This window comes from Rhinolophus sinicus, linkage group LG06 (genome assembly GCF_036562045.2).
Source record: "Rhinolophus sinicus isolate RSC01 linkage group LG06, ASM3656204v1, whole genome shotgun sequence".
Taxonomy (NCBI): domain Eukaryota; kingdom Metazoa; phylum Chordata; class Mammalia; order Chiroptera; family Rhinolophidae; genus Rhinolophus; species Rhinolophus sinicus.
In genome coordinates, this window is record NC_133756.1 from 144,172,120 (window position 1) to 144,185,107 (window position 12,988).

At 45.4% G+C, this 12,988-nt stretch overlaps 1 protein-coding gene across 2 annotated transcripts in view; it reads left to right on the plus strand.

Annotated features, from left to right (window-relative positions):
* Positions 1-1,315: 1,315 nt before the first annotated feature.
* The window catches only part of NAT10 (N-acetyltransferase 10), a 39,000-nt gene continuing 27,327 nt past the window's right edge, over positions 1,316-12,988 (plus strand). Inside the window, exons 1-8 of one of the 2 annotated variants that reach the window (XM_019738510.2) lie at positions 1,316-1,491; positions 3,401-3,523; positions 3,944-4,035; positions 7,774-7,945; positions 9,272-9,394; positions 11,009-11,070; positions 12,504-12,618; positions 12,713-12,820. In XM_019738510.2, the coding sequence (XP_019594069.2) occupies positions 3,416-3,523; positions 3,944-4,035; positions 7,774-7,945; positions 9,272-9,394; positions 11,009-11,070; positions 12,504-12,618; positions 12,713-12,820 (780 nt within the window). In that variant the 5' untranslated portion in view covers positions 1,316-1,491; positions 3,401-3,415. Of the gene's footprint in view, positions 1,492-1,530; positions 1,650-3,400; positions 3,524-3,943; positions 4,036-7,773; positions 7,946-9,271; positions 9,395-11,008; positions 11,071-12,503; positions 12,619-12,712; positions 12,821-12,988 lie in introns of those variants that run through there. The other variant, XM_074336197.1, reaches the window with a different exon arrangement.

Sequence of the window (12,988 nt, forward strand, 5' to 3'; positions counted from 1 at the left end):
GGCAGATCAGATTTTGTCACTCCTGTTTCCCAAACTGCAGTGGTTTCCCATCACACCTAGAATTCTAAGTGTGGCCAATATGACCTTCATTATCTGACCTAATTTACTACCATTTTTCTTACTGCTCACTGCTCTGGCCACACTGGTTTCTTGGCCAAGATTTTTCCCATCTTGGTGTCATGTGTTTAACATTTTTAGCACGGGAAGTCTTTTCATTCATGGTTTATGCTAAGTTCAGGTCTCTGCTCCAGTGTTAGCATCTCAGAAGCCTTCCATGTCAACCTCTAAAGCAATACCCCCAGTCACTTTTTAACTCTGGATACTTGATATTCTGAATACCACTTAAAACTTAACCTAGAATTATGTAAACTTCACAAGGGACAGGAACGTTTTGGTCACTTCCTTGGGTCTGGCATATTGACATTTTGTTGAGTGAATTATAAAAGAATTTGATGATGGATGTTGGACTAAATGGGTGGTGCTGATTACATTAGATTGTAGGTGTCTTGATTTTGGGGAAGCAAGGTAAGTTTCAGGGAGCAAGGTAAATGAGTTCAGATGTTCTGTATTTGAGGTATCTGAAAAGAAATGTCAAGCATTGAATTTGTTTACTTAAGTTCAATGATCTGGCCCAAAGATAGTGTAAAAGTATCGTATCAATGGGTGGTCCTTGTAGTCGTGTGCTTAGGCGAGTTCGCCTGGGAGCTGGACGGGGGCGTAACGATCAGAGCCCCAGAGGTCGTTTTCAGAAGAGCGCCAGCATTTGATGGACAGATACTGGCCAAAGGAAGTCTACAAAGAACAGCGGCCTCAGTGGGTGGAAAACCTACAGAATTCCAGACTACTACGTCATTGCTGCGGGTATGGAGAATCGTGAGATGAATGAAATACGTCTGCTACTCGAGTTCCCTCTTGTCACAAAAATGGGAAGGTATTTAAGAGGATGGGTAAAACTACGCCCAGATCCCTGCAGCCAGTCGTCTCACATCACCAGGTTAATGCTGAAAACTGCCACTTAAGATGCGCCACTTACTGCCCGGACTTAACTGGGCACCCGAGCTATCCCAGCACAGTGGCAGGGGCTGAGGGTGCGGATATCTATGCTTGCTTTGCCCTTGGTAGCCAGAGGATCTTAATTTTGATATGAAGAGAGGCAAATTACACCCGGCACCACAGCCCCCGAAGACACGATAAAACGCACAGCCGCGGTAGCAATCTAGGCAGCAACCCCGCCTCCCCAGCGTCTGGCGTCATCGCGCAGCGACAGGGTTAAGAAAGGTCCCCCCTCGCTCGCCGTCGCCGCACCAGTGCGCTCGCGCACGCACCGCCTGCAGGATCCAGCCCTGATGCGCGCCGCGGAGCTGGGCCAACTGGAAGCCCGCGTCAGGCCTCCGCTAGGGGCACAGTGCTGCGCCGCCGTCCTCTCTCTAGTTTCGTGCGCACACGTGCTTCCGCAGAGCTGCTGGCTGGCATTCTCCGGGCTTGGGACAGGTACCACGGGATAGCTGGGGATGGATGAGGTCGTAGTCAGTGTTCTGGGCCCGGAGGACACCGACTAGAGGACGAAGGCTCTGTATACATGCCGATGCCCGGGCCGCACTGCCTGCCTCCCCACCCGGCGCCCCTAGATGACAGCGTCCTCTTCCCCAGTAGGCAGCCACTCTCGGGCGTGCTTCTCGAGCGCTCTCGGGGGTTGCATGGCTCGATTTCCATCCTCTAGGGACCTCTAGCTGGGGGCGGGGTGGGGAGGTCGGTGTGAGTGGGTGGACGACTACACTTGCTTTCCTCGGAACTTGCCCCCAGTTCCTGGTTGCGGCGCTGGGCGTTGAACTGAGGCAATCTGATTCCAGATGCTCCCACGTTCTTAGCTACTTCGCTATACTCATTCATTTATACTCTTTATTTTAAGCAGTCACATTCAGGACTTTGTTTTGTTTGCCAGTGCATCTAGAATGGCACCTGGCACATAGATGCTATATTTGTTGGATGAATAGATGAGTAAATTAGAAGTAATGATCTTTTTCCTCTTTAAAGGCCTTCCTCACTCATTAAGCCTTCCATGGCAACTCCAAGCCTCGGTAATCTCAGACTTTAATCAGACCACTGGCTTAGCTATTTTTACATCTAATTTAATCTGTCCTTACATAGATTGTCCTTTATCTCTCTCTTAAACATCTTCTCCAAGGAGACTGAGAACTCCTTGAAGTCAAGGCTTTATCAGGTACTACTTCTGGGGCTCCTGTAGTAACTAAGAACAAAAAGCAGTCCCAATAATTGTGGGGTCTTTGTGTGGCTAGCAACACAGCTTCCAAGCTGGGCAGGTTGGTGAACTGGAAAGACCTCAGGCTTTGGGGTCAGGCAGACTTGAGTGTGAGTCCTGTGTCAGATGCTTTAACTTGAGATACTGCAGTGTTTATACTTGCTCCTTTTCTTATCAAATAGGAACCACTGATTGTGATGTAGTGTTTTGTAGTAGGATAGAACTGCTGAAATCTGTATTTGGATTGGGAGACTAGAAGGACAGTTTTAAGGCATGGTTAAGGTTCAGTTAATGAACTTGATGTTTAGAATGCAGCAGGCACGAGTTTCTAAGTAACATGTTATTTTTAATTTTATGATGTAATATAATTAATATGTCTGATGTTTCTTTGGTGTATTTATTACGGCAATGATGCACTACTTTATTGTATGTAATTACAATAACTTTTGCGATCTATCTGTAACAGGCTTCAGTATGGTTTTCCCTCCTTTAAGGAAACAACTGGACACAGTTTCATCATAGTAATGATTGATTGTATTAGTAGTTCTCTGACTTTATCAGTAATGCATATGAATCTTTTAAAAAGCAAAACTCCAAAAAAGAGAACAAAATAAGAATCACTTGCAATCTCACCATCCAGAAATAACTACGTTACATTTTGGTGTTTTCTTCTTGTCTTTTTCTTTTTCTATGCATTATGTATATGCATTAAAAAAACAGTATCATACTTTATCTTTCCATGTTATTCTCTCATAAGGATCTATATCTATACCCTTAGATAACTTTTAAAAATTATTTTGAAAAAGTTTTTTTGAAAACTGCCTTATTATCCCATAGATAAACCATTTCGTATTTTAGTCATTTTTTTTAACATTGTTTCCGTTTTTTTAAAGTCCTCAATAAGGTGCGAATTACAGCTTCCTTATTTCCCGTGTTGAGGGAGCATTTTCTTCACTGTCCAAGCCTCCGTTTCTTCATTTTAAAAATGAGGGTGATGTCTTCCTTAGGGAGCTATTTGAGGGTTAGATGATAATTGTGAATGTGTTTAGTACAGTCTCTGGCCTCACAGGAGATAGCAGCTAATGTTCCTCATCCAGAATCTGGTGTTCATGTCCAGTGTTTCCTTTCTTTCTGATTTAGTGATAATCTTTCACCATGCATCGGAAGAAAGTGGATAACCGAATCCGGATTCTCATTGAGAATGGGGTAGCTGAGCGGCAAAGGTCTCTCTTTGTTATAGTCGGAGATCGAGGAAAAGATCAGGTAAGACATGGTACACGCTTCCTGACTTACTTTGTGTCTTGTCCCAAAGAGCCAGCATGTTACAGGCCCTCTTGGATTTCAACACATAATGACATTAAGGTCCCTTGACTGGTTTTCTTTAAGTAAAAAGCCTAGTGGGTACCTTCCTTTGTTTTTTGTAAGTGATTCTATACTGTATTTAGAACTATTAGCAGACAAGTTAACAGCTTTTGCTGGTTGGGGTGGTGTACTGAACACAGGTTAAGTGAGTGTGACCTGGCTTCCAGGCCCAACCTGAGCACTGTTTCCCTTATGACCTTGGGCACCTTCCTTTCCTGGTCCTCAGTTTAGTTTCCACATCTGTCTAATGAGGTCTTGGGCCTGGCAGTGTCAAAGGTCCTTTTTGGCCCTGAGGTTCTGTGACTTTTTTTTTTTTGGCAGGTGGTCATACTCCATCACATGTTGTCTAAAGCAACTGTGAAGGCTCGGCCTTCAGTGCTGTGGTGTTATAAGAAAGAGCTGGGGTTTAGCAGGTAAGTTTGGCACTCTTTACTTACAGTTCCTGCTTATTGGATGCCAGGAAATGATTCCTTGATACACGAGGTGTGACAATTAAGTTCGGGAACTTGTTGGAATGCTGTTGCTAACCTTTTTTGATATCAGAGGGATTATTCATTATTAATTTGTACCAATTGGACAAACAGCTAACCAAGTTTGCTATTGGAGGTTCTTAAAAGGCTGCGTGAAAAAGTTAGACGACCTGAACTTTTCACCATCAATTCAGGGCTCTTGCATCACGACAATGCACCAGCTCACACAGAATTGCCTGTGAGGGAGTTTTTAGCTAGTAAACAAATAACTGTATTGGAACACCCTCCCTATTCACCTGATCTGGCCCCCAGTGAGTTCTTTCTTTATCCAAAGATAAGGAAATTTTGAAAGGAAGACATTTTGATGACATTCAGGACATCAAGCGTAATACGATGACAACGCTGATGGCCATTCCAGAAAAAAGAGTTCCCAAATTGTTTTGAAGGGTGGATTAGGTACTGGCGTCAGTGCATAGGTTCCCAAGGGGAGTACTTCGAAGGTGACTGTAGTGATATTCAGCAGTGAGATATGTAGCACTTTCTCTAGGATGAGTTTGTGAACTTAATTGTCAGCCCTCGTAGTTTTTCAGGGACTGTTAGTGGATGTGCAGAGTCTGAGGACGTTTACAAGTAGAGGAAGTAATAGAACCAATGTCCTTCATTCCTGACAATACATTTCAAACCATTTTCATGCTCTTTAAGTCCCCAGTCCAGTTCCTTACCTTCCGCATGTGATTTCTCTTCCTACATTTCTAAGCCCATTTAATGCAAGTTCCTGCAATTGCCTTTCCCTACCTCAAATTTACTCTGTTTTCACTCTCCCTTTGTCCTTCCTTTTTATTTCTGGGGAGGCTGTACGTCATCCCATGTTTAAAGCAAACCTCTTTGTCTACTCTGGATCTCCTCTCTCAGTTTTTTCAGGACTTTCACCTTCTTTTCTCTGCCAGCCATTCCATACCCCTTGGAAACTTTGTTCATTTTCCTGTTATCCTGTTAAACATGCAGCTGTCTCCATTCTCAAAAAAAAAAAAAAAAAGATTAGCTACACACCCAGCTTTGGCCCTCAGGCTAGCATTTCTCTTATCTTTATTATTATATACCTTGAAATAGAGCCTTTTGCACTTCCTAGCCGCCCTCTTTGCTGTCTGGCTTCTGCTACCATTATGAGCAACGTGTGCTCTTGGAAATCTTGATCACCTGATGCTGAATGCGACTTTTCTCCCTCTTTCTCCATCTTTTCAGAGTTTTTCCTCCACCAGTTTACTACTGTATTTGACAGTTAGCTCATCTTACTTTTTTGAAGCTCTGGAACCTTAGACTTCTAGTTGTAAATAGCAGAGCAGTGTGCGAGGGACTAAATCCAGAGATAGGGCGAACACAAACACTTAGGCACAGAGGGAGTTTATTGAAGGATACGGGGATAGCTCCTGAACCCTAAGCAGGTGAGACTTCAGCTCTGCTTCAGGATGGAGAGCCAGAGTACTGACTCCCAGTCTTTGCTCAGTCTCTCATCTGCACGTCTGCTTTGTTTTTTCCCGCTTCAGATCAGCTTTCTGTTTTCTATGGTCCCCTTGAGTGTTACATGTTTCAGATCCAACTGCGGGGAAATCAGTCTCCCAAATTCTGTAGAAAGAAGCCCACCCCTGGGCCAGGGGAGATGGGGTCGATCACCTAGTAGAAACTTGGCAGCTCTACCTACAACTGTGTATGGAGGAGTCTGGGGTGCGGAGTGCTGGTATGTGGCAGATAACCCACTATGCGGTCACCTCAGAAATGGCTCTCCTTTCTTGGCGTCTAGGTCACTTACGCAGGCCACTTTCTCTTTCCCTTGACCTGATTATCTCCTATGCTAAGCCGAGCTAGCATGTGTGTGTCTGTCCTTGGGCCTCTTCTCCCTCCTCTATCCCCAAATGTGTTCGCCTGATACTGACTCTGAACTTGTATCTCCAGCTCTGCTGCTGTCTGCTGTGCTGGAACTCCCTGCCTTTGCCCCTGCTGTCTCCTCTGCTCCACATGCCGCTCCCACCTCTGGTCACCTGCTGAATGCTCCTCACCTCTCAGGGCCTGCCTTCTTCCTGAAGCTTTTCCTCTATCCCTCAGTCACACCTCATGGCCCTTCCATCTCTTCAGTGCCTGTGGCCCTCTGTTCTCCCTCTCTCACTATACAGTCCCTTGCACACTGGTTTTTTTTTACGTCCAGGTGGTAAGTTTATTTAGTTAGGGGGCCTCTCCTGCTTATCTTTCTATTTTCGTATTTTTCAAAAGGTCTGGCATGTTTGTAGTAGATGCTCAGTTAATATTTGTTGAGTTGAATGTATTATTAACAGGCTTTTAAGTTATTTTCATCTTATGTAGTCCAAAGATTGAATTTGATTAGTGTCTATTCTTTGGTCTTAAAGAGACTGGATCCTGCCTAAAACAAACTAGATTTGGGGTAAATAGTTTTGCCTTTTAAACTTTATTGTAAGGAGTATAGAAAAACCACAAAAGTGAAAGTGAAAACCCACCCATAATCTCAACGCCTAGGTAGGCATTGTTAGCATCTAGCTATATATGAGTGTGTCACTGGTACGTAGTTGTAAACCATAATTGGTATTTTGTTGTATATATTCTCTCATAATTGGGCAGGTAAGCGTTTTTAATAGATTGAGAATGAGGCCTGTTGCCTGTCAGCAGAATTGTAAATTTCTGGGGCTTCTGATTCTCGCTGCTGTTCAGTTGGTAAATGTCAGATGGGCGAGGAATTAGGCAGTTCACCGTGTTCTGGGAAGGTTTGCGTTTGAACTTAACCCTTCTGACTTCACTTTTAAAAATCTCTCTGTGCCTCTAGCTCTCCCACCCCTTTCTTGACGTTGCAGGGTATCAGGTTAAAGCTGATGGTTTCTTCTAAGTCATGGGCTGAGGCACGAGTCAGAGACAGTGCAAATGAACTCTTCCAACCACCTCACTTCACAGATGAGGACGTGGAGGCCCAGGGGCAGGGCTGTGATTCTAGCTATGGAGTTAGAGAACTATGGTCAACTTTGATCAGCTGTATCCTCAGTGCTGGAGCTTTCTTGTTCTCTCTTTACTGTAAAAGACAGTTGGACATTCAGCTGTCTTTGTGAGATGAAGGAAAAGTTGAGCGATTTCTGAGAGGCGCCCAGATTCCATCCCACCCGTATCCTCTCAGTATTATCTTAGATTAGAGCTGCCGTTGAGGACTTGATCCTACAGACTGGGAAGGAAGTGGATGGATTTATTTAGGAAAAATAAAGTAACCCACCATCACCATGCCTTTCCCAGGTCCTCTGGGGAGCAGCCCTGTGTAGTTGCAGCGGTGGCTTGAGACTGAGGGAATGAGGCCTTGGCGGTTGGTTTAGGCTCCGGCTCTGGCCTGATGAGCTGTAGACATTCTCATGACCCTTCTTTTAAAGCCGAGTATCTGCTGACGGTGACAGAGCAAAATAGCAGCGTTCATACCCAGACTTACCACTCTTTCCCTCTGAAGCTTTTTTTCTTAATCACTCTGCCTCAGAGCTGCTCCAGTTTTTTTCACCTTAAAGGGAGTGATTAGCCCTGTAACTTTCAAGTTTGCTTCTAGCTCAGAAGGTCTAAATTAGTCAATTCTGCGCTGTCCCTGCTCCCAACTCTTCAGCCCCTCTGGTTAACTGGCTGTCATGGGATGGGGGGTGATTGCAGTCACCGGAAGAAAAGAATGCGACAGCTGCAGAAAAAAATAAAGAATGGAACACTGAACTTAAAGCAAGATGACCCCTTTGAGCTCTTCGTTGCAGCCACAAACATTCGCTATTGCTACTACAATGAGACTCACAAGATCCTGGGCAATACCTTCGGCATGTGTGTCCTCCAGGTGGGTGATATCCTCCAGCGGGGACTGGAGGCAGGTCGTCGAGGGGGTGCTTGGGGGGCAGGGCCCCCCTAAGAACAGGTACACAGTAAAGAGAAGATTCACACGTACCGCTCTCCCCTAAGTATTATCAGTGGAAGACTTGGCCACTTCCCAAAGGGAACTTGGTAACTCTCCTGTATTGAAAGAAAATTTTCTACTTAAAGCTGCACATGTCTAGTGATACTAAAACTGGCAGTGACACTCTGTCACAACTGCTTCCAAGCGGTTAAAGCTGGTAAAGAAAGCACTATAGATTTCAAGTGACCCTAGAACCCAAATTCTTATTGTAACTAATAAAGACTTTGGTGACAGCTGAGCAGTGGCACTTGTAACCAATTAGGAACAGACCTATGGACTCATATGTCCTGTCCAGAGTGCTTGACTAACAGAACCACCACCAACACCCTCCCCACTCCTCTGCACCCTTTTCTAGTCCTTAAAATCCCCTCACTTTCCCCCTTCAGAGAACTACCTGGTGAATTTCCCTCACTGGTATGTATCCCCTTGCCTGGCAAGTTAATAGACTAAGTTTCACATTTTTCTTTGTTTGAGCACTGGTGGTCTTTGTTTTATTCTTTGATTCTTTTCCCCCATAAAAACGAAGACATTTAAGCAAAAATCCCCACATTTTGCTGTGTATTTATTATCTACATGTGGTATTATGATTGTGTACATTATAAAACATCCCTTATAAAACATAAAGAAATGAGAAAAATGATGAATAGAAGTTCTAATTTTTTCTTTCTGCTTTCCAATGGGGTGGCCCAGCCCCTGCTGGGTGCATCTCACCTTGGAAGGCAGAAAAGAGCATTTTGCCTCATTCTCACTTATAATTGATTCATAGGGAGCGGGAAGCTCCTCACTGTTAGCTGTTGCAGTAATGGTGGCTCCTTTAAGCAGTGGCTCCCCCATGTGGTGCACTTGAGTTTTGTCAGTTTCCATCTATGACCATTAGAAAATGAATGGGAGATGTTTCTGAAATTCAAGTGTGAATCAATGAAGATTGGAGGACTTCTTTCCAAATAGGATTTTATCAAAGATTATTAGGAACACTTGACATATAAAATCAAGTATACCTGCTTTCCAGAGCTGGGCTTTCTTCTGTGGTACCCCCAAGTAAAGGGCTGTGAGTGACTGAGTGAGTGAGTCCTGGTGAGTCGGGTGAGGGGTACGGTCTTGAGTTTGTGCTCTGAAGCACTCCTTGTACTTTCTCACCTGGCCCTTGGTTAAGCTGTCCTGTGGGTGCTCTTTGCATAACCAGCCCTTCCTAAGATATCCTCCTTCCAGGATTTTGAAGCTTTAACTCCAAACCTGCTGGCCAGGACGGTAGAAACAGTGGAAGGTGGTGGGCTGGTGGTTATCCTACTGCGGACCATGAATTCACTCAAGCAGTTGTACACAATGACCATGGTAAGTGTCTGTTTTGTAACTAAATTGTGGGGGGTCCAAATCAATCTGTGTTTTTACTGTAGGCCACTTTCTTTTAAGAATTCCTGTTGAGCAACGCCAGTGAGCAGTTAGCACAGTCTCTGAGCTGGGAGCTCTTTGCCTGCAGCTAATGAGAAAGTCACTGCAGAGAAGTCTCAGTGACCCTAAGTGTGCCTCTGAATCTGTGAATTTCGCGTTTGCTGTCAGGTATTTGCAAATTCTACACCGATGAGATTCAGCTGTTATGTAGTTAAATTTCTGAAATAGTGTTCTGTAGTCATGCCAGTGCCTAAATTTGTGTGTTGCGAAAAAGGGACTGTGCATGTAGTTCCTCACTGGCCTTCATCCTAATGGGTAATGCAGGAACGCTTGCCAGTTCCACTCCCACGTTGGTGAGAACTTCGACTCTGGGAGGGTTCGTTTTCTCCCAAAGCTGAGGACTTGGTTAGGAGTGGGGATGTGTTCTGAGTGGCAGGTAGTGAGTCCTGTCCACGACCCAGCTGCTATGGGAATGGTGCTAAGATTGGCCTCAGAGTTTTGTGAGCTGCATTGTTCTGGTGAAATGGGCTTTCCTCAAATCTTAGTACTTACTTCCTGTCACCGCAACTCCTCACTTCTCACTGCAGCCTCTCTGGCCTTCTTGAAGGCCCTCAGACATGCCCAGCACACTCTCACCTCAGGGCCTTTGCACTTGCTCTTCCTGAGGAATATTTGCATGACTCACTTCCTTACTACATTCATGTTCCTACTCAAATATCACCACCTCAGTGTGGTCTTTTCTTACACTCTGTTGAAAACAGGTGGTTCCATCTGTCACTCCTTTAATCTGCTTTGTTTTTCTTCTAAGCATTTTATAGCTCCCTAAAGTTGTATATTTGCTTATTGTCTGTCTTCCTGTGCTAGTCTCTAAACTTCATGAGAGCAGGGATTTAATTTTCCTCACTGGTATATTCCCAGATCCTGGAAGAGTGCCTGGTCTTCAGTAAATGCTCATTAAATATTTGTGAATGAACAAATACATGACTTCGTGCCCATGGCAGTGGGTTTGGTCTTTCTCCCTCTCTTACTTGGCTGACTGCTTACCACCTCAGAGGGCCTTTCCTCATTACCCTGTGTGAGTCGTTCCATCCCCACCCCCACATTTGTTATCACTGCACCCTGCTTTTCATTTGTAGCATGTGCCAAAATTGGCGTCTATTTACACATTTGTCTGTCTCCAACCATGAAACGGTAAGCTCCATGAGAACAGAGGTCATGCTTTAGTAAACACCAGTGTGTACCCAGCATGTCTGGCGTCGGCACGTACATTTTATTGAACGAATCGACACATGATGCTGGATAAAATGTGGAAAAGGTCAAAGATGAGGTGAGGGGAAGTTTGTTGTAATAAGAAGCATTGCATTTAGGGTCTGATTCCAGTTACAGGTAGCATCTGGCCAGTTTAGCACAGCAGGTTGTGGAGAAGTGGATTTTGTTTCTAGCAGCATCACTGGCACCTCCTTTATCCTGGGGTTGCTTGACAGACCGTCTTCGCGTTTGGACCCTGAGCCTCAGCGTCATGTGGATTCCTTTGTTAATGGATGTTGTCTCTTTCAGGACGTGCATTCCAGATACAGGACTGAGGCCCACCAGGATGTGGTGGGAAGATTTAATGAGAGGTAGGTCTGTCGCAAATGTCTCAGGCCCTTACGTGTGGGGAGCCGCAGAGGGAGGTCCGGCCGAAAGCTGCTTCTGTGTGAGGGAGGGTAACACAGGAGTCCAACATGGTGAGCTTTCTGACAGCAGCAGTAGTTGTAAAGCTAACTAGAAGCAGTAAAAGTGAGTGGAAAGCTGGGACCAGGAGACCTGGATTCGTCTTGCTTCTGGCCCTAACCAAGTCACTCTCCTTCTCTGGCTCTTAGCTTACTCATCTCTCAAAGGGGTGATTTGTCTGGATCACAATTTCCCAAAATGTGTTTTGCAGAACACTAGTGTTTTAAGAGAGATCTTACGAAAAAGGGGTTTTCTGGCCAAGTAAATCTGGGAAGTGCTGCTGCTGGTTTTCCTTCATGAAGATTCACATCAGCCTGTTGGAGCCTCTGAGAAGTCTTGCAGCAGCAGGGACCTGTTTAACTTATTGTTTCCCAAATTTATTTGGCCACAGGGCCCTTTTTTAGGGAACAGCAGTTAGCAACCTGTGAAACACCTTAAGAATATACTGTGGCCTAGATCAGCGGTTCTCACCTGGAGCACTTTTGCCCCAGGGGACATTTGGCAAAGTCTGGAGACACTTTAATTGTCATGACTGGGGGGAGAGAGGGGCTGGTAGAGGGTGCTACTGGCAGCTAGTGGGTAGGGGCCAGGGATGCTGTTAAATAGCTTACAAGGCACAGAACAGCCCTTCCAACAAGAAAATTATCTCGTCCAAAAGGGCAGTAGTGTTGAGGTTTAGAAGTCCTGGCTTTGATGAACCCTGGGCCTTTCGAAGTTTAACTATCTCTGATGCTTTAATTCAGTAGAAGGAGTAGGCCAGGAGGTTACTGTGTGCTACTAGGTAGAACCAAAGCCTGTGAAAATAGTGCATAAGCCCTTTTCTTGAAATTGTGGGAGAAGTTTGAATTTTATAGCCAAGCACATGTTTTTCTACACACAAGAATGTTTATATTACATTTCTTAAGGGAATGTTCCTCCCCTCCCTTTTATTTGTTCTTCCTTGTGACAGAAGGTAAATCCATTTGTGCATGTATGTGTTTCCCTGTGTGACCGGTGAGCATGTGTGGGGTGGGTTGGAGTTCCCCATTTCAAGGTGGCCTGAGACACCTTAGTGCTGCAGGGTGAACCTAGGAGGATGTGGGCAGGGCCAGATGGCTCAGGGAACAGTGGTGGTTGTAACCAGTCTCTTAAGAGAGTTCTTGGTTTTCTTTGCTGCCTAAAGCATGTTCAGGTGCCTTGTAGAGGAGGCACGGAATCCCCTCGCATTGCTCTCCAAATGGTTTTGGCTTTCTTAGCGACGTGGGGCCAAATGATTTTCCTGAAGAAAAGCTACACCTTTGTTGTATAGGCATCAGCCATCTCCCCCACAATAGCTCACTATGGTGGTTTTGTTCCTCAGATTTATCCTTTCTCTGGCCTCTTGTAAGAAGTGTCTTGTCATTGATGACCAGCTCAACATCCTGCCCATCTCCTCCCATGCTGCCAGCATTGAGGCCCTACCCCCTCAGACTCCGGTGAGTCAGCCAGGGGTCCGAGAATCTGTGGGAGGCTGTGTTTTCTGTGTTGACCCTCCTGTGGCAGTGGCAGACCTTCTCTCCTCTCTGGTAGGATGAGAGTCTTGGTCCTGCGGACCTGGAGCTGAAGGAGTTGAAGGAGAGTTTGCAGGACACCCAGCCGGTGGGTGTGTTGGTAGACTGCTGCAAGACCCTAGACCAGGTGAGTGTGGCGTTCAGAACCTCCTCGCCCCAGGATAAACAACGCAGGTAAAATATACCCTGCAGAAAGCAACAGAAGCCAAGTTAGGACAAGTTGAGACTTGGATCCTGTCTGGGGAAGAGGCCTTTTCCTTGCTCAGGCTCTGTGCTGTCTGGGTTCACAACAGAA